This window comes from Notechis scutatus, chromosome 2 (assembly GCF_049901735.1).
Source record: "Notechis scutatus isolate UNSWTSFEM ecotype Mainland chromosome 2, rNotScu1.2, whole genome shotgun sequence".
NCBI classification, from domain to species: domain Eukaryota; kingdom Metazoa; phylum Chordata; class Lepidosauria; order Squamata; family Elapidae; genus Notechis; species Notechis scutatus.
The window spans coordinates 195,736,116-195,763,578 of NC_142010.1; the positions used below are offsets into that span (position 1 = coordinate 195,736,116).

The 27,463-nt window shown below is 35.1% G+C and overlaps 1 protein-coding gene across 29 annotated transcripts in view; it reads left to right on the forward strand.

Moving 5' to 3' along the window:
* Nucleotides 1–27,463, forward strand: part of PTPRD (protein tyrosine phosphatase receptor type D) — a 1,313,296-nt gene that overhangs the window by 1,012,117 nt on the left and 273,716 nt on the right. For all 29 annotated transcript variants that reach the window (XM_087957701.1, XM_087957705.1, XM_087957708.1 and 26 more), the window contains one exon: nt 14,608–14,773. In XM_087957701.1, coding sequence (XP_087813827.1) covers nt 14,689–14,773 — 85 coding nt within the window. In that variant the 5' untranslated portion in view covers nt 14,608–14,688. The remainder of the gene's footprint in view (nt 1–14,607; nt 14,774–27,463) is intronic.

The following is a 27,463-nucleotide window of genomic DNA, read 5'->3' on the forward strand; positions in this document are numbered from 1 at the left end:
GTTTCACATCTCTGTGGAGCAAGGTCATTCATCTTCTTGGAGTCAGATATCATAAATATGCTAATGATACTCCTTTGTATATCTCTACTGCTGATGTATTAAGGATGCTGTCCCTGCCTTGACTTGATGCCCTGAGGATGTAGAGCTTTAGATGGAGAACAGTAGGCTTTGACTCAACCTATACAATTTCATGTTTCAAACTCTCTCTCCCTCTTCCATTTTTCCTCCCTCTTTCACACACACACACAGACACACACACACACACACACACACAGAGGGGGGGAAGGAGGGAGGGAGAAAGAGGGGGGTGCTAGGTAATGATAGCAATTTACTCAAAGCTAAATAGATAAACAACAAAGAAAGAAAGCTTGACAACTATTTTTGCTTGCAGTAGGGACATGCAGAAAAGAAGTCAAAATGCAATCCAGTAATCAGAAAGCCAAGTGGGGATTGTCAACTGCTCCCAAAGTCAGAGTTTCTGGTTTTCTTGTACAGGCAGAATATGCACGAATAATATGCCAGACATAGGACATCAGAACTTTGTTTCCAACAGAGAATTTTAGGCCAAGCCTGCTTTTTAAGTTAAGTTGCAGACACCTATATTTAAGACAATCACTCTCTTGCTTGGCAAGGAGTCTCACTGAGCATCTTTGCTTTGTTCTCTGCTCTGTTTGTTGAATCGGAAGGCTTGGAGGCTGTATGGCATTAACTAGTGGGTTTGTTCTTATGGGGCCTATATTTGTCCAGCCTTAGATAATTCCTGGCTTGGTGTCTCTTAACATTTCATTCGTTTAGTTGAAGATAGCTTCTTTAGATTCAGAGTTGTCTGAGTGCTGGGCCATGACACACTCTTGACAAGATTTGGTTTAGAGTTTTGCAGCCTTTGGGATCCAAGAATTTATCATCTTTAGTATGGAACTCACCCAAACAGACTGTCTGTAATCTGGGGTTGGAGGGAGGAGGGGTTTCTTTCTGGACACATGACTCCTGCTCAGTAACCAGATGGAAGTCATGGCTGGGATGATCTTTGCACAACTTCAGGTTGGACACTACTTGTGCCATTCCTAGATCAGGAAGCCTTACTTTTAGTCACTCATGCCCCAATTTTCTCCTGTATGGATTACTGTAATGTGGTCTGCCTGGGGCAGGCCTTGAAGACCACGTGGAAGCTTCAACATGCGAAATATAGCAATATGGACAGTTATATGATCAGTGCATGTTATACTTGCTCCACAAGCTGCATTGGTTGCCATTTTGTATCTGAGTTCAATTCAAAGTGGTAACAACTTATAAAGACCTACATCATATAGGGCTGGGTTATTTGAGGGACCGCTTTTGCTTGGTTATATCTGCTCATCTCATCTGATCTAGCATGTTACAGAATTGTCTTAAGTCATTGTACATTCTGCATATCTCACAAAGCAAAGACCATATACAATCAGTTTCCATCCATAACATGCTGCATGAAATTGTTTCCAAAGTTGGGCTCATTTTTTAAATAAAATCCTAAGATATTAAGGTTGCATTCGATGAAATTTTATTTTTATATTGAAAAATTGGATGCAATTGATTGTTTCTTTGGTAGTGAGAAATAAAACCCCAGACACAAATTTGAATTCAATATAGTTTTATGAATGAGACCATCAATAGTTTCCATTTTTAAAAAGGTTAAGGTTTAAGAAGTTAAAACTTTTTCATTTGCCTTTCATGCATAATTAAAAGATGGAAAATCAAAACAAAATCCCTAACTGGAAAATACATACAGTCTTTATAATTACCTATTTGAAAGCAGTAATTGAGCATTTCATTATAAAGATGGTAATCAATCTGGAACAATACTCCAGGGAAAGCACAGACTTCAAGACTCTTATCATTGTAATAGATGGTGTAGTAGTAGCTTTCTTGGATTAGCATTAGATGCTTCCAAGCATTTCTTCTGTGAAAGATGAAAGTCTCTTAAATGGCACTATAGTTTTCCCTGCAGTTTTTTTCCGTATCATTTTAGACGGTAATATAAATATAATAAAGAAAGCTATATTAACAACTTTTAAAATTGAAGATAATTTTGAAAGTGATTTCATTCATCTTCCCCACCATATTTTCTTAGCATAGTCAACAAGGGTACAGATACCAAATAACCTTTAGGTTGCATTGTCATAAATAATCTGGAAATAAGCATATTAAACTCTAAAGGACTTACTTCCAAGTTCAAAATTCTAATGACTGTACTATAAGTGACTTGAAATTTTGAGGGTTAATTTAAGTAACTTGAAAACTGATGCTATTTGTGAAGAGTGTAAAAATATTCTATGTTAAACTATTGCAGATATATATTTAGGGAATATTGATTTATTGGTAGTAGGAGATAATAATTGTATGTTGTCAGTAGATATTAATTTATTAGTAAAAATTTAAAAGAGCTGCACAATATCTTGCCCTTCCATCATATATAGAAAGTAGATTTTCTACTTTGAATAAAATGCAAAAGAAAAGCAACCAAATGTCTTCCTGTCCTATAGTTCAAAATTTCCATGATATGGTTTGTTTTGGTTTTTTCTCTTAATCTTTGTATGCAGCTCAGAGTTACTTGTGTGAGGAAGACGGCTGTGTAAACAATATAATACCACATAATACAAAATCATTCTTCTGTTCAAACAATTTGGCTTTCTATATTTTGACATGGGTACCACACTGGTGGGTATTACTTAGGGCCCTTGTTATCATAGATAGTTCCACAGACAAACATTAAAGCGACTGCTAAAGCAATAATATGAGGTATGGTTCTTCCTTATGACATATAAATATCTCTTTTTTCATTGCTTTTTTGTCTGAGTTGAATAGTATGAACTATGGAGATAGCTTCTATTATGGAGAAGCTAATATATCTAATAATAAAGCTCTTAAACACATCATTGTAATAGTTGAGAAGGGAAAGTAACCAATTATTATCGCTGACATGTTTTTAAATTATTTTACTTTTGTCATCAATTAAAAAGTTTATGTATTGAATTTTTCTTTCAGTTCCCAGCTATCCATTCCCTTTCTACCTAGAGTTGACAAAAGGAAACATATGTATAATGTTGTCTTAATCTATTCTTCAAAATTTTATACCATTATTACAATGCAGCTACAATCATAATATGATGACTCGGTTAGCATAAAACAATTTTATTTGTAACCATTGCCACAGGAAATTTTATAGTAGTTAATGATCAAGTGTTTAGACATAATCTGGATTTAGAAATACTACTAAATCGAGTCACACTGGGATGTGTACTCCCTCTTCAATTTTATGTCTTTATAGTTTCAAAGCAATCGCCATTTTCTGCATCTCTTGTAAAAGTATTTACATTTTAATCTGATTCTTTACTTTTAATGTGATTGATTAATTAAAGTAGTACTAGAAACATGCCTACACATTCTCAAAGTATCTTTGTTTCTGTAATGGTTAAAATTTACCATAGTTTGTTTAGTATGGCAAATGTAGGCAATATAAGAAACCACTATTCAGAATCATAATTCAATAAAGTGAATTATTTTATTAACTTTTGAACTGATTACCATGCATTTTTCATGCATATGTGTGTGTGTGTATATATATATATATATATATATATATATATATATATATATATATATATACGTTCGCGAGGTCCCATATATATATATATATATATATACAAGTGGTGGGGATGGTGTTTGGTTGGCTGTGCTAGCCTCTTGATTGGTTGATGGAGTTGATGTTGTATAATGGGCTGTGTAATGGCCTTTTGTTGTAGATATCCTGGATCTTGTGCTGTCATCTCCTGGGTATAGCCTCTTGTGTTTTAACGCTTGGGTAATGGGTTGTGTGATGGGCTTGTGAGTTCTTTTGTTGTGGTATCCTGGGTCTTGCGTTGTAATCTCCTGGGTCGTCAAGAGGCTGTAATCTCCTGGGTCGTTCAAGAGGCTACCAATCAGAGGCTGGGACCAGCCAGCACACCATCCCACCACTTGTATATATAGAGATGGCAGCTCCGGTCACACTGCTTGCACTGGCACTAAGCAGCACCAGCTGAAGATGGCGAGTCTGCGACGTGCCAGACTTTGAATCTCGGGAGAAAACCCGAACAAGATCCACAAACAGAACCTCAGAAAACAAATATATATATATATATATATATATATATATATATATATATATATATATATATATATATATATATATATATATATATATATATATATATATATATATATATATAGTTTTGGTCCATATTATTCAGCTTGTGGTTTCACATCAAATTGGTTTAATTACACCGTTTCATCATCACTTCTGATTGTGTCGCTGTGAGTCAGACTTCAGTTTGTGAGTCAGACTTTTACAAACAGCTGTAAAAGTCTGACTCACAGACGAACACTACAGAAGCCTGATGATGGCAGATGGATTCTGCAAGTTACATTTAAAAGCACAACTATAATGACGTGGGAAAATATGAACAATGAAACACACACACACACACACACACACACACACACACACACACATATTTCAACGTGGAAAATACCCAACAAAGCTGAATGCCATACATATAAATACTCGTGAAAACTTAAGAAAACAATATGTGTGTGTGTGTGTGTGTGTGTGTGTGTGTTTTGTTATATGTATTTGTTTTCTTAATATATATGGTTAGCAGAATCTCATCTGCCTCATCAGGCTTCTGTGGCAGATGAGTGTGTGTGTGTGTGTGTGTATGTATGTACACACACACACACACACACACATACATATCCATACACACACATACACACACACACACACCTTTGGTCTTTAAAAAGCAGTTTTAGGAGAACACAATGGAAAAGTAATAGGAAATTCTTTAAATAAGTCCTCTACTACTTTCATCCTCTGGAGAAATGAACATTAGGAAATAACAGCCATTTTGGGGGTGCAGTGTGTATTGTGTGTATGTATACTGAATGAACTAGATCAAGAGTCACCAACCTTTTGGACTTTAGGGATCACCAAACTTATAATTTTAAATCCAAGGGACCACTAATATGAATTTTGATTGCCGGTGGCTTGCTGACGTTGGTGGGAGAGAGAGAGATCTGATCTAACCCCCCCTCCCTCCCTCCTTCTCTCTCTTCTCTCTCTCTCTCTCTCTCTCTCTCTCTCTCTCTCACACACACACACACACACACACACACACACACACACACACAGAAAGACAGAGAGGCAGGAATGGGATTCATATTTCATAACAACCGGTTCTGTGGGCGTGGCCTAATTTGTGGATGTGGCTTGGTGACTGGCTGGGCATGGCTTGTATGTATATATTATAAATATTGATGTAAATATTGATTTTTTTTATTAAAAAAAGCAACTTTTACCCAAAATCAGGCAAAGCAGGCAGGCAGATTGAGTTGCTCATAGAATCACAGATTCACTCAAGAGATCTATCTTTCTGCAATCTGCTACCTGAGTCTGCACTGAATAATAGAAGCTTCAGGCCTAAGGGAGGTTCGGCTCTGTTTAAAAGCAGAGCCAAAGATCTAAAGACTAGCTAGAAAGTAAGAAATGCAACAATTTCCTATTTTCTAACTAATGTAAATCTCCTGGCACAGCAGAACAGCTGATGGTCGGAAAAAGGGAAAATAGCAACTTAGTAGGCAAGTTTGCCAGGTAAGGAGTGAGTGGGTGGGGAGGGTTCCCATGGGCCATGTGGGCAGCGCAGCCTTGTGTTCCCGCGCAGCCTGGATTAATTGCTTTGGGGGGGGGTGCTCTGGGGGTGACATTTCTCTGAGGACCACCAAAATTTTCTCACGGACCACCAGTGGGCCATGGCCTACCAGTTGGCGACCACTGAACTAGATCATTGTTGACTATGAAATAACAGTGGCATCAGCTGATTCCTTTTTCCATTGTTCCTTTGTCTGCAGATTCTAAAGAGAAGGTTATATATGACATTATTTGATATATGAGAAGTAAAATGAGATATACAAACCTTTCTTCTCTTTTTTATTACTTAACTTACTATGAAGTCTATAGGTTCCTATCAGAGATATCAGCACATTTTTACAAACTAAGCAAAAGCTTTAAGAGATCATAAAGATCTACTTAAATAAAAACCTGAATTCTTCCCTGGTTTTCTTAATTTCAGCTCATCCGTGCATACCCTCTATTCTCCAAAGAATAGAGGGAACCACTCCCTTTGCTCACTTATCAATTAATGGAAGTAGGTAGAATACTTTTTATTCCTCCTCCTCCCCCTTCCCTCCCTCCTCCTCCTCTAGTTATTATACAGACCAGAATCATTCATGTTAAAGAAACAAAATTCTAGACATTATAAATGGTTTTGCTTTAGAACAGTTCATTTTAGAACCAACTAGACTTAATCTTAACCAAGATTAATGGTTTATCCATGATATGGTACACTATATAAATCATGATGGTAATGTTATTACATTTAGTATACATGGAATTTAGAAACTGCCAGCAGGGTCACCAAAGCCATATTGAACTCCAAAAGGGGAAAGTTTTCAAATATTGTATGAAAAGTTAAAAGGATATCAAAAGCAAAAGTCAAAGGGCTAAATATTTTCTTAATACCAGTAGGAATTTATTGAACCTGATGAACAATGTATTCTACATATAGGGGTTAACCAAATCAAGGAAGAAGCCATGATTTTTTGATAGCATTCATGAAGTTGGAAAGAAACAGGAGTATGAATTCTGTTAGAAAAACGATAACTAAGGAATATACTAATAATTAAAGTATATATACAGAACAGTCAAAATACCAGAAAAAAGTTATGTAACAGATACCAGAATCAGTTCTTCCTCAATCTCTTTCCAGGGAGAGTTTCAGAAAAATTAAAGAAAATTAAGATAGCTGGAAAAGGTCTCCTAAGACATCCTATTATTACACTGTAAAAAAATTGCAATATCTTGAAGGCATACATTTCACAATCAGTTATGAAGTAGCTGCCTTTACAAAAACATATGACATTGCTGAAATCATATTTTGTGTCAGAGGAGTGAAATGTGGCACCACTTTTCAAATGGGGACCCAGGGATAATCCAGGAAATTATAAACTAGATAGATTGAATTTATGTTACTGAAAATTTAATAGAAATAAAAATAAAAGGTGGAGAAATAGCTACATAGAGGAAAAATTCTACTGTAGGAAAATGAGCACAAAGGTAAATTGTCTAATTTATACAATTTTTTAAACAATATCAACATGGGGTTGAAGTGAAATTTCTCACGGACATGAATTCTTCACCTAGAACATAATGAACCTGTGGAATTGACTACTACAAGATGTGGCTGTAGCCTTAAAAGCTTTTTTGATAAAGGCATGGTGGACATATTTACAAAGGACTATTGGTCTTGAAAATTTAATGTTACTATTATGTTGGTTGTAGCGTGCCTCCAGACTTCACTTGCAAATGAAGAACAGTGGAAAGGTAGAGGTCTCCATTTCTGTTTCAAGTGTGACAAACAAAATGCTAAATGAAGATCTATTTTGGCTTGATTTACCAGGACCCATTGGTGGTTCTGTTTAAGAATGGCAGTGGCATTCAGCCCTCATTAGATTGATTGTCAAAATATGCAGACTTATAACTATGTACAAATAATTACTCTAATTATAAGAATGTCAACTGACATGAATAATTATAGAAACTTAAATACTAGTCTTCTATGATAATGGTACAACTTCTTTTTCCAATTTTTTTTTTTTATTCACAAAGTTAAAATACGAACTCAAAAAATGTATAAGAACAAAGCAAAAACTAAACAAGACAAAAATGTGCATTAAAACAAACATACACATAAATTGTTATCCTAGTTAAATACAAATTGTTTAAAAAGTGAAGGTTGGTACATGTTAACTATGTTATAGTTATTATGGGAGAGTGAAGAATATATCCTTTAACAATGTATGCTTTTTTAGGATACACTTCTAGTTTTGTACAGTTAAATCTTGAATAGGAAGAAAAACCTACATTAGATTAAAAGCTTTTGTATCTTCATTAGAATCTGGTAGGGCATTTCCCCCCCCCAATCTGGTATGAGAGTAAGCTAGCTATGGCAAATGTTATCTTATTAATAAGGACAGATCTAGTTGCCCTTTTTTTTCAGTGCTTCAAATAGATGTAAAATTTGCTATTCCATTATTAGTTTATTATTACTTGGCCAAATACAGAATTTTTCATTCTATATCTTCCTTGAATATTCCTTGTGTGTTCTGATGATATTATTTAAGACGTTCCATCATCCTTTCAGTTTTACCTATAGTAAATAATGGGTGAAAATATAATACTTTTATGTCTTTGCACTTTGATTTTCTATCAGGTGACCAGAAGCAACCAGAATATTTTTAAAGTTCAGTTATGCTACCATTATTTTTTTGTTGCTGCTGTAGTTACTGTACAATTACTTCAGCCATAGTGCCAAAAACATGAGTAATATTATTGCTCTGATAGGTGGAAGTTTTAGAACATTCAGCTTGTTTGGGTCTTTCAGATCTTAAACATTCATGCTGCAGTCTTTACTTAACAACTGCCCTGTTTAATAACTATTGAAAATTATGATGGTGCTGAATAAGTAACTTTGCAACCAGTCCTTACATTTACTGTACACCTGTCACAGAGTCCATGTAATCAAGTAATCAAGATTTGGGCATTTCACAACCAGTTGGTATTTACGACTGGCACAGTGCCTGACAGTTACATGATCATCATTCATTGCCAGCTTTTAAGAAGTAGAATCAATTATGATGCTAGCAATAATATCACAAGTTATGGTCATGTAATACCTTTCTTATTGATTCTGGTGATTTCCTTAATGACTGCAGCAGAATATTGTAAATCTATTGTAGTCATGTGATATCTTACTTAACAACTGTGTTGCTTAGCGATGGAGTTGCTGGTCCCAATTGAGGTTATTAAGTGAGGAGTACCCTAATTTAGTCTTAGCTCCATGATTGAATTATTACTGTGATTTATAGGCCAGCGAGCATCAAACATTTTTGAATACTTATAATTAAAAACAAAAAAAAAAAGAAAATGCAAAAGAGAATAGAATACTTTATTGGCCAAGTGTGATTGGACACACAAGGAATTTGTCTTGGTGTAAATACTCTCAGTATACATAAAAGAAAAGATACACTTGTCAAGAGTCAAGGATCATAACGTACAACATTTAATGATAGTCATAGGGTACAATCAGCAATCAAATCTTACTAGGAAACAGTCTATATGAATAATAAGGATACAAGCAACAAAGTTACAGTCCTACAATCACAAGTGGGAAGGATGGGTGATAAGGAATGATGAGAAGATTAACAGTAATAGTAGTGCAGACTTTGTAATAGTTGAACAGTGTTGAGGGAATTATTTGTTTAGCATTCGGGGGAAAAACTGTTCTTGTGTCTAGTTGTTCTGGTGTGCAGTGCTCTATAGCATCGTTTTGAGGGAAGAAGTTGAAACAGTTTATGTCCGGGATGTGAAGGGTCTGTAAATATTTTCACAGCCCTCTTTTTGACTCGTGCAGTATACAGGTCCTCGATTGAAGGCAGGTGGGTAGTAATTGTTTCTTCTGCAGTCCTAATTATCCTCTGAAGTCTGTGTCTGTCCTGTTGGGTTGCAGAACCAAACCAGACAGTTATAGAGGTGCAGATGATAGGCTCAATAATTCCTCTGTAGAACTGGATCAGCAGCTCCTTGGGCAGTTTGAGCTTTCTGAGTTGGCGTAGAAAGAACATTCTTTGTTGTGCTTTTTTGATGATGTTTTTGATGTTAGGTGTCCATTTTAGGTCATGTGATATAGTAGAAAAAGAGGGATCCTGAGTAGCCCAAAGAGAAAGATACAAACTAAAATCACTCATTCAGTGGGAATGCAATTGTCACCCTTCTCTATTGGGAGAATGGGTAAGTTTTTAATAGCTTCCTGAATATCATCAGGATGAGAACAATCCATGTGCCTGGGAGGATATTACTTATTTATTTATTATTAAATTTATACCAGGCCTATCTCACTCTGGAGTTACTTTACAATAGAATAAAACATAGGTATAAAAACATTATAAATGTTAAAATTAAGATTAGCAACAATTAAATAAAAAGTTAAAACCAAGAGGTCCCAAGCCAGCCAGAAAAAAAATCTCATTTCAAGAAGCAATATCATGATCCTTTTTTAAATATTCTGTTTTGATCCTATAAACTACACATAATCTGCTGTTGTTTAGTGAAGTTGAAATTTAAACCAGAGTAATACTATTTTCACATAAAGATATGGATTACATATATCTTTGTTATAATTAAACATTTCTAGCAATGAAACTGCCTTGCAGTTCAGTCTAGGACATATTATCACCACAAAATCTTGTAACATGTTCTTTCAAAATCCCTTGACCAGTTCTCAGGGAAAACAGAAGAAACTAAAATCAAAATTTGCTGTCGTTTACATGAAAAAAAGTTAAGATTGATGTCACTATTAATAAATTTAGATTGAAAATTTACCTCAATGAAAAATACATAAGGCAGTTTAACATAGCTAATTGTATAATATATTACTTTGCTTTCATCTATTTTATGTTTTGATGCCATTTCCATATGCATTACTTCAGAAAAGAGGATTTTTGTTACCCAGAGTAAATGAGACATGTTTCTCGAAATATGTCTGTCTTATCACGTTACATTCCAATATGCATATCCTAATAGCGGGTCATATTTGGCATGCCAGTTAATTCTGAGGTTTTTTTTCTTAACATGTTTTTATCTATGGCAGTAAATTTAATATGTTAATTTTGTGATCTGTACACAGAAAATTAATAGAACTTCTTTACCAGAAAACTGAGTCCTTCTTTTAACTGTGTGGTTGTGATAGAAATTGTATATGTTTATCTAGATTTGCCTTTGAAGGTTTTCAGAAACAGAGAACACATTGTTAAAGTATCATAGTATACATTATTTTTAAACAAATAAACCAAAAGCCAATCTTTTATCTATTTTCAGTAACCTAGATTTGTCAAAAAGGCAACAATTGAAGAGAATGTTTAAAAACTGTATAAATACACATTCCATATTTTTTTCCATAAAACAAAAATGCAAACTAGGACTCAATATATTGCTCAGGAAATGGAACTGTTCCTACTCTTTATGTCATTTTCACCTTTTACAAATGTGGAATAAATTTTACATATTCTCATCTCTCTAAAAGTAATGAGAATGTATTTGTGGGGTAATCTATTATGTAGTGGGTATCATTTGGCTGGATAACAGGCACTATTTCATGCAACTTCCAAAACATCTTTTGCAATGTTTTCGTGAAAACATCTTTACTCTTGGTTTCTCTGAAATACTAAGCATTGCCCTTCAAACTTCATCATGAAGAATAGTATTTTTTTCCAATAAAATTCTACATTCTAAGAGTTACTTCTGCCATCCCCAGCCACAAATTTTGTATTATATTCTCGATTAGAAAAGGTCAAAAATTCTTCTAAAACACATTGTTCAAAATAACTTATTCTTATTAGCAGCAAAGAACAAAGCATGCCCTCTGCACTGAAAAGTAGAGATATTAATTTAAGAGAAAGTATAGTTTTTTTAAAAAAAAAGCCTGCATTCAATCCACCTCTATTTAGCAATATTATTTGTTCTTCAATGAGGTAAGGTTAGGCTGGGGTTAAAAAACATTTTAGATCAAGGCAGAAGCAGAGTTTGTGTGAAACAGTTTGACAGCATTTGCCCCTATAGCAGCTAATCCCTGTTACTAGTCCCGTCATCCGCTTGACTTCACTAACAGTATTTTTTTAAAACCATTTATCTATTTCAGACACATGTATTTTCGCAGCCTAAAATACTAAAAGCTTGCTGTAGATATACAAACAATGAAAGAGGGTTTCCCCCCCGCCCCCTAAAAGGCTAAGGGTCACTGAGGGAACATATTAGTATGTTTTCTACTTAGTTAAACTTCCAGCACTCTGAAAGCATTCAGAGAAAGGACATCATGTCACAAAGGATTCAAGGTTTTGTGATATGAACAATAATGCCACTAGGGTATAGTACCAAAGACTTTGCTACTGTTAATGGCTTATGTCTGCATGGTGACTAGGCATAATATAGTATTTATATAGCAGCAAAATTCCTGATCTTTATTTTTAGCCTTCTACTGTGTATAACATTTGGCAATATAAGCTTTGTATCTATAGTTTTTCAGAATATACGGAGAGACAGAAGTTAAAACTTTTGAAGCCATTTGTTAAAAAATTTCCTGTTAAACATAAGAAACAGGCAGAGGTAAAGATAGACAACCTAATGAGAAAGGTGGGAGAAGGGGACTTCAGTAAGCACAAATAAATATGTATTATACAAAAAGCAGTTCCCATGTATTTATGTCACTTACCACAGTGTTTATTTTCATGTGATGCTTTATCATTTCAAACAGTCAGTCAGTCAGTAAGTCAGACAGACAGACAAAATTAACCAGGAAGGGATATGTACCTTCTCTTACCTCTTTCACTCTAAAAACATAGCATATTGAAATCTGCCACTGTCATATACATGGAAAATGGGAGAAATGTTTTAATAATTCATTTCAGAATGTGAGATTGTACATTGTCCTTTCTCTCACAAGTTCTGAATATAAGCTAAATACATTCAGCTGAAAACAAGAAACTGAAACCTGTCTCATAAGTAGGCATATTTTATATTACATCCCTTTCATTTGCTACCAAAATGATTTTGCTATATGAGCAAAATGCTTTTTTTCATTGCTGCCTTAGAATAATAACATGTTTGGAAATGAATTTGATGCATCTCACAATTTTCTTCTTCATTACTTTCCTGAACCATTTATTTAGTCATTAATACCTATGTAGATTCTATAAAGGCCTAGCTTGAAAACTGTTCTGCTGATATTAAGATACAAGAGGTTTTTTTTAAAAAAATCCAAAAGACCATAAGAATCTGAAAATAGTTTCATCCTTTGTCATCACTTCATCAGTTGAATTCTTGCAAAACACTTTTCCATCTTATGTGATAACAGTGGAGTCATTGCTGCAGCGTTTGGTCCTTCTGTGCTTGCACAGAGACAAATTGAATCCGACAGGAATGATGTCTCATGGACTTTGCTGTCATTTGAAAGGCTGGCACAAAATGGGTAGCAGAGAAAACAGAAAGCTGGTATTTTGAGTACATTGCTTATGCCTCTTAAATTCACTTTTGGATAGTAACAATCAAATCAGGAATATCATTTGAAAGAGTTTTATGTTAGCGCATTTTGAACATCTGGTTCTCTTGTTCTTTCCTCAAATAGATGTTTTTCAAAATATTGTTCTGTGCTATAAAACAGTTTTTTAAAATGTTGCTTATGAATATGCAAAGGTGTGCTGCTATTACCATTATTATTGTTTATTCCTTTTACACTTTTTGGCATGCAGTGAATATATTTTTGTGTTGTTATAATGTTTTTCTCTTTATATTGTGCTCATTTCAGAGCTGCCAAGCAGTGTCTCTTACTACTTTTAGAAGCTATAATTTTGGAACAATTAGTGCAAGAATTCTGTTTTGAGATATAGATAAAATTTTATCCAAGGGGGCATACATTTCCATGTTTATTACTAATATAGTTAAAGCAGACTGAATATCTTAATAGCAGATATTCACTCTGTATTATTCATTAGTTCATATATGAGATATAAAATTAAACTGACCTAGAATATGGGATATTTATTTATAATTTAATTATGAATTACATAATTTATATATAGTCCTAAACCAGAGACAAACAGAAAGTTTGCTTTAATGTATAGAAGATAACATGCTACAATCTGAGACACAGTTGTTAAATTAATACACAAATGCTAATACCCTACTGTTGTGGATAGCACTTTATGAGCAGAAGCAGATTTGGCCCTTTCGTACTTATTTGATAAAAAGAAATCACCCTCTGATATATCATTTTTCACCAGAGTTTTGTTCTGGAAGTTGATTTAAATGTTGCTTTAAAGGATCCATATGCTTTATTCAGTTAGGCCACCTAATGAGAATGAAGGAGTCACTGGAGAAGAGCCTAATGCTAGGAAAGATTGAGGGCAATAGAAGGGGACGAGAGAGAATGAGGTGGCTGGATGGAGTCCCTGAAGCAGTTGGCAAGAGCTTCAGTGGACTCCAGAAGATGGTAGAGGACAGGAAGGCCTGGAGGAACGTTGTGCATGGGGGTCTTATGGGTCAGACAAGACTTCACAACTAACAACAACAATTAAACTAGGATATCGTTAGAAATAACTCGGTCTCATGTTGCTAAGAAAAGTATTTCGTAGCACACAGGAGTGATTTATTCCAGTATAGTTTATAGGATACCTTGGGAAATGATTATTTTTGTGTTTTGGCCTTTTTATAAATGCTGTTAAAATGAACAGTTTTTAATTTATTTTGCAAGGCTAATCTCAATCTCCAGAGTCTTCACTTTACCTTTATTGTTAATACTGTGTTTTGTGGGTGCATTTGGAGGGGGAAAAGCAAAGCATTCTGAACGTTTGTCTCTCTCTCTCTCTCTCTGTCTCTCTCTCTCTCTCTGTCTCTCTCTCTTTTGTTTTATTTCTTGCTCCTCTCAGGCTTTGAAAGTTCTTCATCTGGAATTTCAGGTTGGAGATACTCGCAGTGGCTTCTAAGCCAGTGACCAAAGCTGTCGAAGCATGCTGGTGCCAAGCTGTCAGATGATGCACATAGCCAGGCCAATAGTAGTGTTCCTGTGCTTCCTACTTTGTGCAGATGCCGAAAGTAAGACTGCTTTCTCTACTCTCTTTTTGTACTCCTATTGAATAAACCCAAAACAAAAGCTCTAGGCTGGTCATAATGAACAGTTTTGTTATATTTTATTCTATAGTTTTATACAGCATTGAAGAAAGTATGTAACCAGCCATTTAAAAAATTGTAAGAAAGGATAAAAAAATAAATGGCATGTAAATATCATCAATGTTAACAGTTTTCAAGTTTATTATGAACTTGTTGTAAATAATTGAATATGTTATATTGCACTATTAAGCTCTAAGCTAAGAATAAATATCAACGATCATGTTCAACACAGTATAAATTACTGTGTAGAACTGTAAATGATTAAAAATTCTATCCATAATATTAAGAATCTATTTAAATACCTTGTAAAATTGAAGTGTAGCTTCTGTCTATATATACAATACAAAATCCTGTTTTGCTTATGCAGTAAATTTGTGAATTAAGTTGGAGCCTATAAATGATTTTCAGTTTGAGTTGAATCCTATGTAGCGTTTATTGTAAGGAACAAAAATATTCTAGACTTCAAAACATCCTCCCACAACTTGGTTAGTTAGCCATTCTTCCAGACAGGAAATCAAATGATATTTCCAGTAAAAAAAGTAGTTTAATGTTTGCAGCAGTTACAATACACAGGATTAACTCAAGGTGAAGGAACAGCTTGTTGGCATATGCAGAAAGCTTCTGATAAGGCTCTTTGGACTCCACCTTGAGGTACTGTAGGATTCTCCTTGTTTTCTCAGCCAAGATTTAAAGGATTATCTACAGACTTCCTTATTTAGTTTTCTTTGCTCTTATTCCCTTGGGAATTTCCACTATTCTTTATTTGTGTGTGATCAGTCATTTCAAAGAGTCTTGTGTAGCAACATTGTGTAGCCAAAATAAAACCTTACCTTACTTACCAGAAGGCAAACATCACTTAGTTTTATTAGGCATTTTTCTATTCCTTGGATATTTTCTTTTTTGAGTTTTGGAAAACAAGCAGTGTAATATTGAGGCCAATTAAAATTCCAGGTCCTTTGTGTCTGTCACAGCAGCTGTTCCAATGTATTATTTCCAACAGCTGCTGTGGAATACACTATTTGAACAAATCAAGCAGAACTGACAAATCTGAGGCTGCGTTGTGATGTGTGAAGACTTCTGTGTAATGTAGCACCTAGGTTCTAAGTCTAGGATTACTACAGCGTTTTGGGCAATTAGCTTTCCAATTAATTAGAAGATGAGATCTCCTTTTTAATGAGAAATTCATTAGATCTGCTTTGTTTACACATGATCTTCTCCAAGCTGTACTCTTGCTTTTTCAATGAACAATGGAAAGATGTGGGGTGGGACAGGAAATTGCTTGACTGAGTTTGTTGACACACTGGGAGGTAGGTTTGTTTATGTTATTGTAGGACCACTTGATCAAGCAGTATTTTCCTATATCATTCTTGAAGTGGTTACTATATTAATGTATGCACTTTTACTAGGACTGTATCATATTAAGTGGAAACTTGTAAATCATTTAAATACTCTATAGTAAAATAGTATTTCTTGAATAAATTATTAATAGAAATCTAGCATCTTGATTGTAATTTTTTTCAGGAATTTTGGTTTTGGAATAACTCCAAATGTAAGTTGTCATAGGATCACTTAAAGAACTAAACATGATTCATTTTTTTTTTACAGTGCAAGTACAGTGGTGATCAATACACATTAAAGTTGGTGTTCAGCATAAGTAATTGTTGACCTGGTCTCTAAAAATTAGGAACTATAATGTGCTATTACTTCATACATTTAATTAATTTTAATGTAATGAATGTGTGGAGACTTACATTTTGGCCATTCTGCCACGATAGTCATTTTTACTTATTACTAATAGTTTCTTGGAAGTCAGATATATTATAATGTAGTTTGAAACTCAGTTTTAATGTATCCCTTCAAATAATGAAACCTATGTGATAGAGTGACTGAAACTTAATTTTGCATTTAACTACATAGACAAAAAGGTGTTTGAAAAAAGTTTGTTTTGGGGGGAAGCTCCTTGGTATAACAATGGGAAAGTGAATTAAATTTCTAAAAGAGCAAACTCTGAAATTGTATGTGTGTATGGATCAATGACAGTAAAATAGTTGGGCCTGTTCCAGATAGTTAATGACCAGCTGGAATGCTTATACGTAAGGTGAAACCAAAGACATTTTAAACACTTCTACCAGTATGTAATTATCTCTGATATAGCACATTTGTGCAATTATACATTTTAAAAGTGGAGATAAAAAGGTAAAATTTATTCTTAAAGGACTATTTTTAAAACTTTTTTACTTTTCAAATTTTAAATGAGAATGCCATGAAGTCATTAGATAAAACTTTGTAAAAATGAGAGTGAATTATCCTGCTTCTTTTAAGGAGATTTAAACTTTTCTTATAAAATTATATAGAGTTTTTCCTTTACTTTTTATCAGGACTTTGAATATAGAGAATATATTGTGTTGAGAACCACCATCAGATTTAAACAGGAAATGCTATAATAAAGTACTTTAGGATTTTTATTTTCTTTGCAAGTTATTTTCAAAGTTTTATTACATTTTATTAAAACAACAACAAACGACTATTACATATTGTGTATTCTGATAGGCTTTTTGGTAACATATTTTAGAATAATTTTACACTAGTTGATAAAATTTAAGACTATTAGGTAGTTCTGGTTTGATTAGTTTAGTTTTTCAATAAATATTTCTCTGTGAAACAGCTCTTATTTTTTTAATGTTTTTCTTTTTTTTGGAACAAAAAACAACTAGATCGGGCCAAATAACATATTAGTCCAGATTTTTATTTCTCACAGTGGCCAAGTAGATACGTTTGATGTGATTACAAGCAGGAACTAGAAAAATCTCCTCTTCTATACCTAGTATTTGGAGCCAAGCTGGCCTCTGCTTGAAGATAATATTAGGTCTTCAAGGTTTATCATGAATTTATCTAATTCTGTTTTAAAACTATTCAGGTCATTGGCTAGCATCATCTTTTGGGGTAATCAATTTCCCTATTTAATTCATATAAACAAATGGCTTATGTAAAGGAGTATTGTTTTTTCTTCTGTTTATATAGCCTTCCTTCCTTGGAAGACTCCAACTTCTGTTATTTTGAGAAAGGAAAATAAGTCCTTTTCTTCTTTCTCCATATTTGCCTGACTTTATATATGTCAGTAATGTCTTTCCTCAGTTACTTTGTTTCTAAATTAAAAAGTCCCAAACACATTAGCCTTTTCTTTTAGGTGTCCAACAAAACTCCTCTGGTTAGTTCTATTGTGCAATCATTCCAGCTCTATTATATCTTCTCTAACTACTCACATCAATGCATTATGGACCACTATAGTTTCCTGGTGGTTTTCTTTCTTTTTTATATAAAAAAATTATTTGGGTTTTCACAAAACATAATACAAGTAAAATGTCTTTTTTTTTTAGAATAGCATGGTTCCGAGTTATCACTTCTCCATACAGAAACAAATTCAATTTCATATTCATCTTTGTGTTCTATTCCATATCTTATTATTATTTTAACATTTTCTCAATAATTTTCCCTTCCCTTAGTTTTCTCAGTCTTACTTTTAATTATCTCATTCCTTTCTAAATTCAATTATATATATCTTTTTCTAAGTTTGAATATCTTTCTAATCATTATATTTATGCTTTTGTCTGTGCTGTTTCAATTTCATATTTTTTTTTTCTCATTAAACAAAATTTTTCCCTGTAGTTACTGATTGGAGTATGACACCTTTACATCTTTTAATTTTTATCCCTTCAACTCTTATTTAAACTTCAATTTATGTCTTTACAATTATAACATTCAATATAACATATAACTTCCAGTCGAATTTTGCTTGGTACATTTTTAAAATACGCACTAAGTTCTTAAAGAAAAAGTGTGTATGTGTGTGTGTGTGTGTGTGTGTGTGTGTATATATATATATATATATATATATATATATATATATATATATATATATATATATATATATATATATATATTGGATCTTTGGTTATTCAGGTTTTCTCCCGCATAAGATTGGAAGTATCTAGGCAACGTTTCGATGAAGTCTCATTCATCATCTTCAGGCTTGTGTCTTCAGCTCTGTGCTTCTCACAGTGATGTGAGCTTGCAGCTGCTTCTTCCTTTTAACTGCTAGTGGGGGTGTGACAGGATTGGGTGGGGGCTTGGCTGTGTTCTGATTGGGTGGGGGTGTGTTCTCATTGGTTGGGGGTTTGGCTGTGTTCTGATTGGTTGGGGTTGGCCATGTTCTGATTGGCTGGAGGTGTGTTCTGTTCAGGTGGGGGCTTGGTTGTGCTCAGGTTAGTCTTAGTTGCTGGGGGATTTGAGCTGGTGAGCTGTGATCTTGCTGTTTGGCTTCGAGTTCGTGGTCGTGCTGCATCTTCATGGTGGGGGTCAGTTCGCTTCATGTATGGCTCGGAGGGGTTTGAAGTGGGTAGTGATGCAGCTGCAGTGCGGCTTCTGGTCCGTGGTTGTGTCTCATCTTCTGTGTGGGTGTGAGTCTGCTTTTTATGTGGAAGTGTGGTGGGGCATCTTGTGTGGCCCTCGTGGGTGTGGGTCTGGTGTCATTCGTCATGTTAGGTACTCATCTGTTCATGAGGGCGCCCTCATGAACAGACGAGTACCTAACATGAAGAATGACACCAGACCCACACCCACGAAGCCACACTGCAGCTGCATCACTACCCACTTCAAACCCCTCCGAGCCATACATGAAGTGAACTGACCCCCACCATGAAGATGCAGCACGACCACGAACTCGAAGTCAAACAGCAAGATCACAGCTCACCAGCTCAAATCCCCCAGCAACTAAGACTAACCTGAGCACAACGAAGCCCCCACCTGAACAGAACACACCTCCAGCCAATCAGAACACGGCCAACCCCCAATCAATCAGAACACAGCCAAACCCCAACCAATGAGAACACCCCTCCACTCAATCAGAACACAGCCAAGCCCCCACCCAATCCAGTCACACCCCACTAGCAGTTAAAAGGAAGAAGCAGCTGCAAGCTCACATCACTCTGAGAAGCACAGAGCTAAAGACACAAGCCTGAAGATGATGAATGAGACTTCATCAAAAGCGTTGCCTAGATACTTCCAATCTTATGCGGAGAAAACCCGAATAACCAAAGATCCACATACAAATACCCGCGAGAACCTCAGAAACACACACACACACACACACATATTTTCTTAAGTTTTCGCGGTATTACATATGGCATTCAGCTTTGTTTGGTATTTTCACGTCATTTAGTTGTGCTTTTGTTTAGAACGTTTGGCAGAATCTCATCTGCCATCATCAGGCTTCTGTATAGTGTGAGCCAGACTTTTACAGTGGTTTCAGATTTAAATTGTAGCAACTATTTTCAGCCAGAATGGTTTTTCTTCATCCTGATGTTGGAGTCTTAGTCTGTGTTTATTGGTCTTGGAGTTTGCTGTCAAGCAGACAATCAAGCAGAACACAGCAAACTCCAAGACCAATAAACACAGACTAAGACTCCCAACCAATCAGGATGAAGAAAAACCATTCTGGCACAGCAATAGGCTGCCCCAAATTTAAATCTGAAACCACTGTAAAAGTCTGACTCACAGATGAACAGTATACAGAAGCCTGATGATGGCAGATGAGATTCTGCCGAAACGCTGCTACAACTTTAAAAGCACAACTACAATGACATGGAAAAATACCCGAACAAAGCTGAATGCCATACATACATACATACATACATACATACATACATACATTAATAATAATAAATAAAATACTTATTCTATTCCAATTCAGCACTATCATTAATGTTAGTTATAATCTTTAACATCTTGAACATTTCTTTTCAATAGGATATCATACTTCTAGGAACACTTATAATATTTCCATATTTTTTTCATATTACTTTCATATTCCTCTTCACTTAATTTTTTATAACACATTAATAATTAAGATGTTCCCCTCCTTTCCTCATTCCATTCTCTCGTTCTCTTTATTTCATTTATTTATTAAACATTCCATTACATTACAATGAGTATTTTATCTATCCTTTTAATCACACTTGTTTCATATTTTCAAAGTTCATTTCTATTTCTAATATAACAATACTATCTAATGTACCCTTGCAGAATCTCCCTTTCAATTAAATTTTCACCCATTATCTCTGTGTCTTCTAAATAGGCTTATACCCTTAATCTTTGTATGTTTTTCCTGTTTCTCTATGTCCTGTTTCTGTCCTTTATAATTTCTTTTCCTTTCCCTCTTCCCCCTCTTCTTCTCCCTTCCCTTTTTGACCCCTTCTCTCTCTAATTCTGATTCTCTCCTCTGTAATCCTCTCTTCTGTTTCTTCCTAATATTGTAGTTCCTTTTCAAACTATTTTTTGGGGGAGTTGTTTTTTCAAATCTTAAATTTTTCACTCTCTTTCCCCCCTTTCCTTTCTTTTCCCAGCATAGAAATACTTGGTCATTGAAGATGGCTTCTTCTTTGTCCCGCCCTTCTTGTTCTACAGGCATTTCTTGTTGTTTCTCATAGTTCAGGATCTCCATTTCTAAAAATTGAAATACGACGCCAAAAGAACCTCTTCCTTCTTGTGCATCTTCTTTCTGTTTTTTAAGTTCCATTTTCAATTCTTCCAAGAGTGATACCATTTTAAAAACTTTTAAACAACCACCCGATTAATTTTAGTCCTTTAGATCCAATAGCCAAAAATCCAAAAATCACCAAGTAATCCAAATAATCCAAAGCTGTTTCTTCTTGCTTCTCTTTTCCACTTTCTCTTCCTGGGGTTCTATTATCTTGTTACAAAGTTTCAGTTAAAATGTATCTCTTAGGAATCTTGTTAAAGTTTCACTGTTAATTCCTTTCACTTCTAGGTGTTCTCTTCCATTTTCCAGATCCCACCCTTTTGTTTTTTTCCTTCTTTTAGAAGTTTTTGAGAATCCAGAAATCTTTATTATCCCTTTGACATTTTATTTTCAGCTTAAATACCTGTTAATGTCAAAGGGGATTTTTGCCGATTTCTTGCTTAAATCTCTTAGTTGTCAATATAGGGAAGAAAAGAAAAAAAATCCTTTCCGTTCCCTCTCTCATTCACCGCTTCAAAGTCTTCTTTGGGAGCAATGTTATTTTTTATAATTCAAATTCCAGGGTACCTTATATTGTTGCCTTTTCAGTTTGACCAAGTCAGCCAAAACTTTCTCTTCTTATCTTCCTCCCGCACATTCTTTTCCAGTTGAGTTCTTCTTTGAGGTGGCCATTTCTGACCACCGGTGCAACCGCTTCAGGCTTCCCACTGGACTTCAAGTCCAGTGGGCGAATACTTCAAATGGTTCAACTTCAAACTCAAATACATTCGGGGAATCAACTGGCAGATGCTTTGTCCAGAAATGGCCAGCTGGGGAGGAGAGATGCGATTCTCCTCGACCCTGCTGGCAGTCTCCCCCCTCTTTACCACCTCTATGGGGTGCCTTAGCCCCGAAACCAGCTGCTCGGGATGCTCCAGCGGTGAGCATAGATCAAAACCGTGCACGATCATGGATTTCAGCCTGCGCCGAAGAAGCTCAAACCAGAAGCCAGTTTCCTGATGGTTTTCAAAAGCAGAACCTGTCGAGCATATTGTAGTATAGTAGGTAACTAGGGCATGTGTGAACATTTTTATGATGTCTCATAAAAATGGTTGTGGCTGGAACACAAGACAGATTTGTAGAAAAACCCTTCCTGTCCATAATATCTGCTCTTCCGGCAAGAATTGGGGCACCAAGTGGAGCCCATGTCACAGTGCTGTTTAGGGAAGTGTGATCCTATGCAGAACAAAAAATGGAGAGTTCCCAGAACTAGAGCCCTAAAACCAAACAGTCATTTGATCTTAGGAGGATTGAGTCAAAGTTTATGTTTTCATATCCAGAACTCCACACATACTTGATCACTGCATGTTAGCCACTCCACAGCATGGAGTTAGCCACTATGTCACCTCATTCAGATATTCCACAGCCTCCAGCCACTGAGAAAGAACCCATTGCTATGGAATGGAGATGTTTGGGTGTCACCAGTCTTGATCCCATAATCAATATTTGATGCCAGTGATTTCATAAAGTTGTTAAATAAGAGCAGAGAAAAAATAGTTCCCTGGAGAACCATACAATACAGAAGTCCTGGGCTAGATTTCTCCTTTCCTACCATAATTGACTGAAATTGTCATAAATGAAAGAGAAGAACCAATGTAACATCTCACACATCCCACTCTTAGATCTCAAACTGATTCAGAAAGTTACCATGAACATGGTATAAAAAGTCACAGAGAGATTAAGGGCTAGGATAGATATACTACCTACATCTGATTCCATCAGAATTCATCAGAAAAGATGATTGGTGCTGTCTCAGTGCTCTATCTCAGTATGAAATACATCCAGATAATTCTTTTCATCTAGGTTCCTCTGTAGTTGCAAGCATAATACTTTCTCAATAATCTTCCCCAAGAAGAAAGGTTGGAGACAAGACAAAATTGTCTATTATTATTATTGGACCCAGAGAAGGATTTTTAAAAGGATTTAAGGGTTAGAATTGCCATTCTCTCCCTCAAGGAAACATTTGCCATCACTTACTGTATATCCAGTTGTATGCTAATCAACCAGGAAGGAAAGAGATTCTGATGCCACAAAATGAATTAATTTAATATGCATACAATATTGAGGATCCTGTTTACTTCCTTCAGATAACAAGTTCATACTCATCCCAAATAACTATACCAGACATGTCCCAGTAATCACCAAGGGATCTGCACAGCTAGAGTCTTCACTCTGTATCTGAGTGTTTTATCCAACAAATGCCTAGAGTAGTTTTTGTACCATCTGATACCATCTCCAGTCCCTCCTTCTCTAGGAGTGAGCTTCAGTGATCCCCAACCTTTTATGCCGCGGCCCGGTACCGCATCAACTGGCGCCGCCATCTTTTTGACGAAAAGTGCTTCCGGTGACCTCACCAGAAGCACTTTTTCATCAAAAGATGGCGGCGCATAGCCTCCTGAGCTTTTGGTAGAAATGGCTTTCTACCCGAAAAGCTCACGAGCTGGCGCCATCATCTTTTTGATGAAAAGTGCTTCCGGTGAGCTTTCTACCGGAAAAGCTCACCGGAAGCACTTTTTATCAAAAGATGGCGGCCCCAGCAACCAGCGCCCGGTAAGACTTGTTCCGCGGACGTACGTCCGGGACCGCGGTTGGGGACCCCTGAGCTACTGTAAACAAGACCATTGGACATCTATTGGTGGACAAGTGGGAAAAACGATTACCTTTTGCTGTTTTTATTGTAGCCTCTAAAGAAAGGCTCTGACCCATGTTCAGATGAATTGACTCCATATTTTTCTCCAGCAGTGGTCTAGTCTAGCTATCTTCTCATTTCATCTTCCAGAACTCTTCAGAGAACAAGGGAGATCCATATAATCTATGAACAGAAAGAGGCTGCATAGGCATAATTTGGCCCAAGAACATAGATTCCTTCTCATTCCAGGCAATGTTAAGAACCTCAAAAAACACCATTTTTCTTACACAAAAGCCAGTAAAAATATATACATGCATATATAGTACCTGTTCTTTCTTCCAATATAAATAGCAAAAAAAGATATGGATGACAGAAAATAGCATTGTTTACGAGTTACAATAAGAATTCAATTCAAAATTAGATTTCTCTAAAATTGCCAATTGTCAGGTTAATGTAGAAGAGTTTCTATCATTGAGAACATTTATTTCCATTCCATCTATTCATCTAGCAACTTGGCAAATATAAAATGATACCATTCCTTCTGCTAATTCTTAAGTATTAAAAAAAACAATTTTATGTCAATATGAATTTAAATTCCTTAAAATTGAATTTTAAAAACTTATTTGTAAGAGTTGGATTTTAAATTTTTATTTTAAGGTATTTAAATGAAAGATGCAGAAGTTAGAACTATCTCAGTTAATCATATAATCAACAGCTACCAAAAAATCATAGAAGCAAAAGAGTAAATAAAACATTAACAGACTGTATCTGTTTTGGTGAGTGGCTTCTAAAACTTAGGAAGGAAGATATCAGAAATGTCTTGTAGAGAATTCCATAATGAGGAACCAGTCACAGCTCTTTCACATAGTTGAATGCTCGGTTATCAAGCCAGGCAGCAGTAATTTTGTGTGGTACCTCATCCTCATTATCTTGATTTGTTGAAATATTACCTGTGAAAAAGCAAGACTCCTAAACAGGTTTTATTGTTTTTCAAATCAATAAAACTTGTTTAGAGGTCTTGCTTTTTCACAGAAAGTGTGGAGGTGGGGGGGGAGGGAGTTAAGTGAATTCAAGCTATTCACTTTATTCACTTTTCTATATCAGAAAGACAACAATAAACTCTTTCTCATATTGACATTTTTTTCGGTGACTTACTGAAGAATAGAAATCTGGTGTGCACAGCAAAAAATCAGACTACATTTCCCTATTTTAGCTTGTCATATCTCATATTTCCATCTGAATCTTCGAGATACCTTTCCAGTTCCACTAAACAAGCTAGTAATAATAAAAGCTTTACATCCTGCAACAATACCTTTAAGACCATCAAATATGAACATGGCCTATCCCAGGTCCTTAAAAATGACTTGAAAGGTGGCTAAATCCAGTTTGAATATCAGACTAACTCTGACAAATCATAATAAGGGATGAATAATGGCAATTTGTAAAAGGCCAAGCTTTATACAAACATTAAATAAGTTGCACAGCCACCCCATAATCATATATTTATTTTAGCATTCTTCCAATTGTACCGTCTAAATGTACCATCAACATTTTCACTTCCTTTTCACCATTTTTTTCCTCAAGTGCTAGCATTTGTAGCATTTTTGACATCTCAGAATTGTTCCTTAAACTCTTATGAAATTTTCCTCCTAGAATTTCCTTATTTCACTTCATCTTAAATAATTTCATTATTTTTCCCAATGTTTAATTCCATTTACTATGCTAGAGACTTATTTAGCCCTTTCCATTCACTTCCAAAAAGTTTCCATCAAAGCCATTTTCATTTTTCTGTCTTTTATTGTTAATTGTTCTTTGCTCTTTATTATTCTTTAAATATATCTTTTTTGTCTTTACACATTATAAAATACCTTTTTATTACCATTTTTTCAGCAGTTGTATTCATGTATATCTTAATCTACATCTGTTTGTATTTTCAGCCTCTTTCTTTGCATCGTTTTATAAACCATCTCTGTTTATAACTTCTGGTATATAATCCTATGTGTTTCTGCAATTCTGCAACTCAGCATTTTTTAAAAAAGAAATAAATCATTTGACATTATGTACACTTCTATAATCATTACTGGGCTCTGAAACATGGAATGTTTGCTTATTCATTGAACAAACATCTAATCTAACACTACCCAAGTGCCATATCAACATATTCCTTAAATTGTCTTTAAAAAATTAATATGGAAGATGTCCCTATTGCTTCTCATGCAAATAAAATTCATCTGGGCAGTGCAGCTTAATTACTGTAGTGAGTCAAGCTTCTATAACCCTTTCTTTCCTTAGTACTGCCAAAATGTTTGTTTTTACTTTTGCAATGCAAATCGTAGTTTGCTGTTTTCTCCTTTTCTGGTGAGAGGGAGTCACTGAGGAGTATAAATTTAATCTTCTCAGAAAAGCATCAATAAAGATGAAATTTATGTAGTGTTCAGGAAAAGTAATTTATTGTTTTTTTTTTCTTTTAAAGCATAGAACTTTGGATTTACGATTCTTCTTCCTGAAATTATCTCATCATCAGGGCTCTAATTTTGAAATAGCATGCTAATTTCTAAGCATGTAGAAAAAAAAACTGACAAATACCTAACATGATTTGCTCAATTGTCTTAGTACATCAATCATTGAGGACATATTTTTTTCATGATGGCATAAGTATATAAATGCATAACAAAACTAGGTCTGATCAGTAATGGGCATAAAATCTTCTGAGTCAAAATTAACAGCTTATGCAGGTGAACATTTTCATTGATAACTGCACCTTTTTTTAAAAAAAAAAGGTCGTGATAGTTTTGTCTATTTCTAGTCTCCTACTTTCTCCTGCAGTTTCTTTTTCATCAAGTAACAATTTATATATCATACTTTTTGGCATTCAGTGAATTGCCCGACAGTCACTGTTGGTCATGGACTATTAAAATACTGACAGGCATTCTGGGAAGATCTGAAGAGGAAGCGAAGCGGCTGAACTCTGGAAAACTATTTCATGAAATCTGACTCTCCATCAGATTACACATCCAGTTCACTTGAGAGAGTTTTCCACACCTACACCCTGAGTACCTTCAGTGCTTCTCTCCTAATATAGAACGTAGAAGCCAAGCAAACTGGAGCAGTAGGTTGGCCCAGTACACAGGTAGTCTTTGACATATGACCACAGTTGAGCCCAAAATGTATTTTGTGAAGTGAGACATTTGTTAAGTGAATTCTGTATCATTTTATGACTTGTCTGGCTGCAGTTGTTAAGTGAATCATTGCAGTTAAGTTAGTAACACAGTTAAGTGAATCTGGCTTCCCCATTTACTTTGCTTGTCAGGAGGCTACAAAAGTGATCAGATGATCCCAGGGCACTGCATGTTTGAGTGCCTAAATTCTTTTTGCTGAGTTCAAACCAGACTTTAGGAATACTAGTATA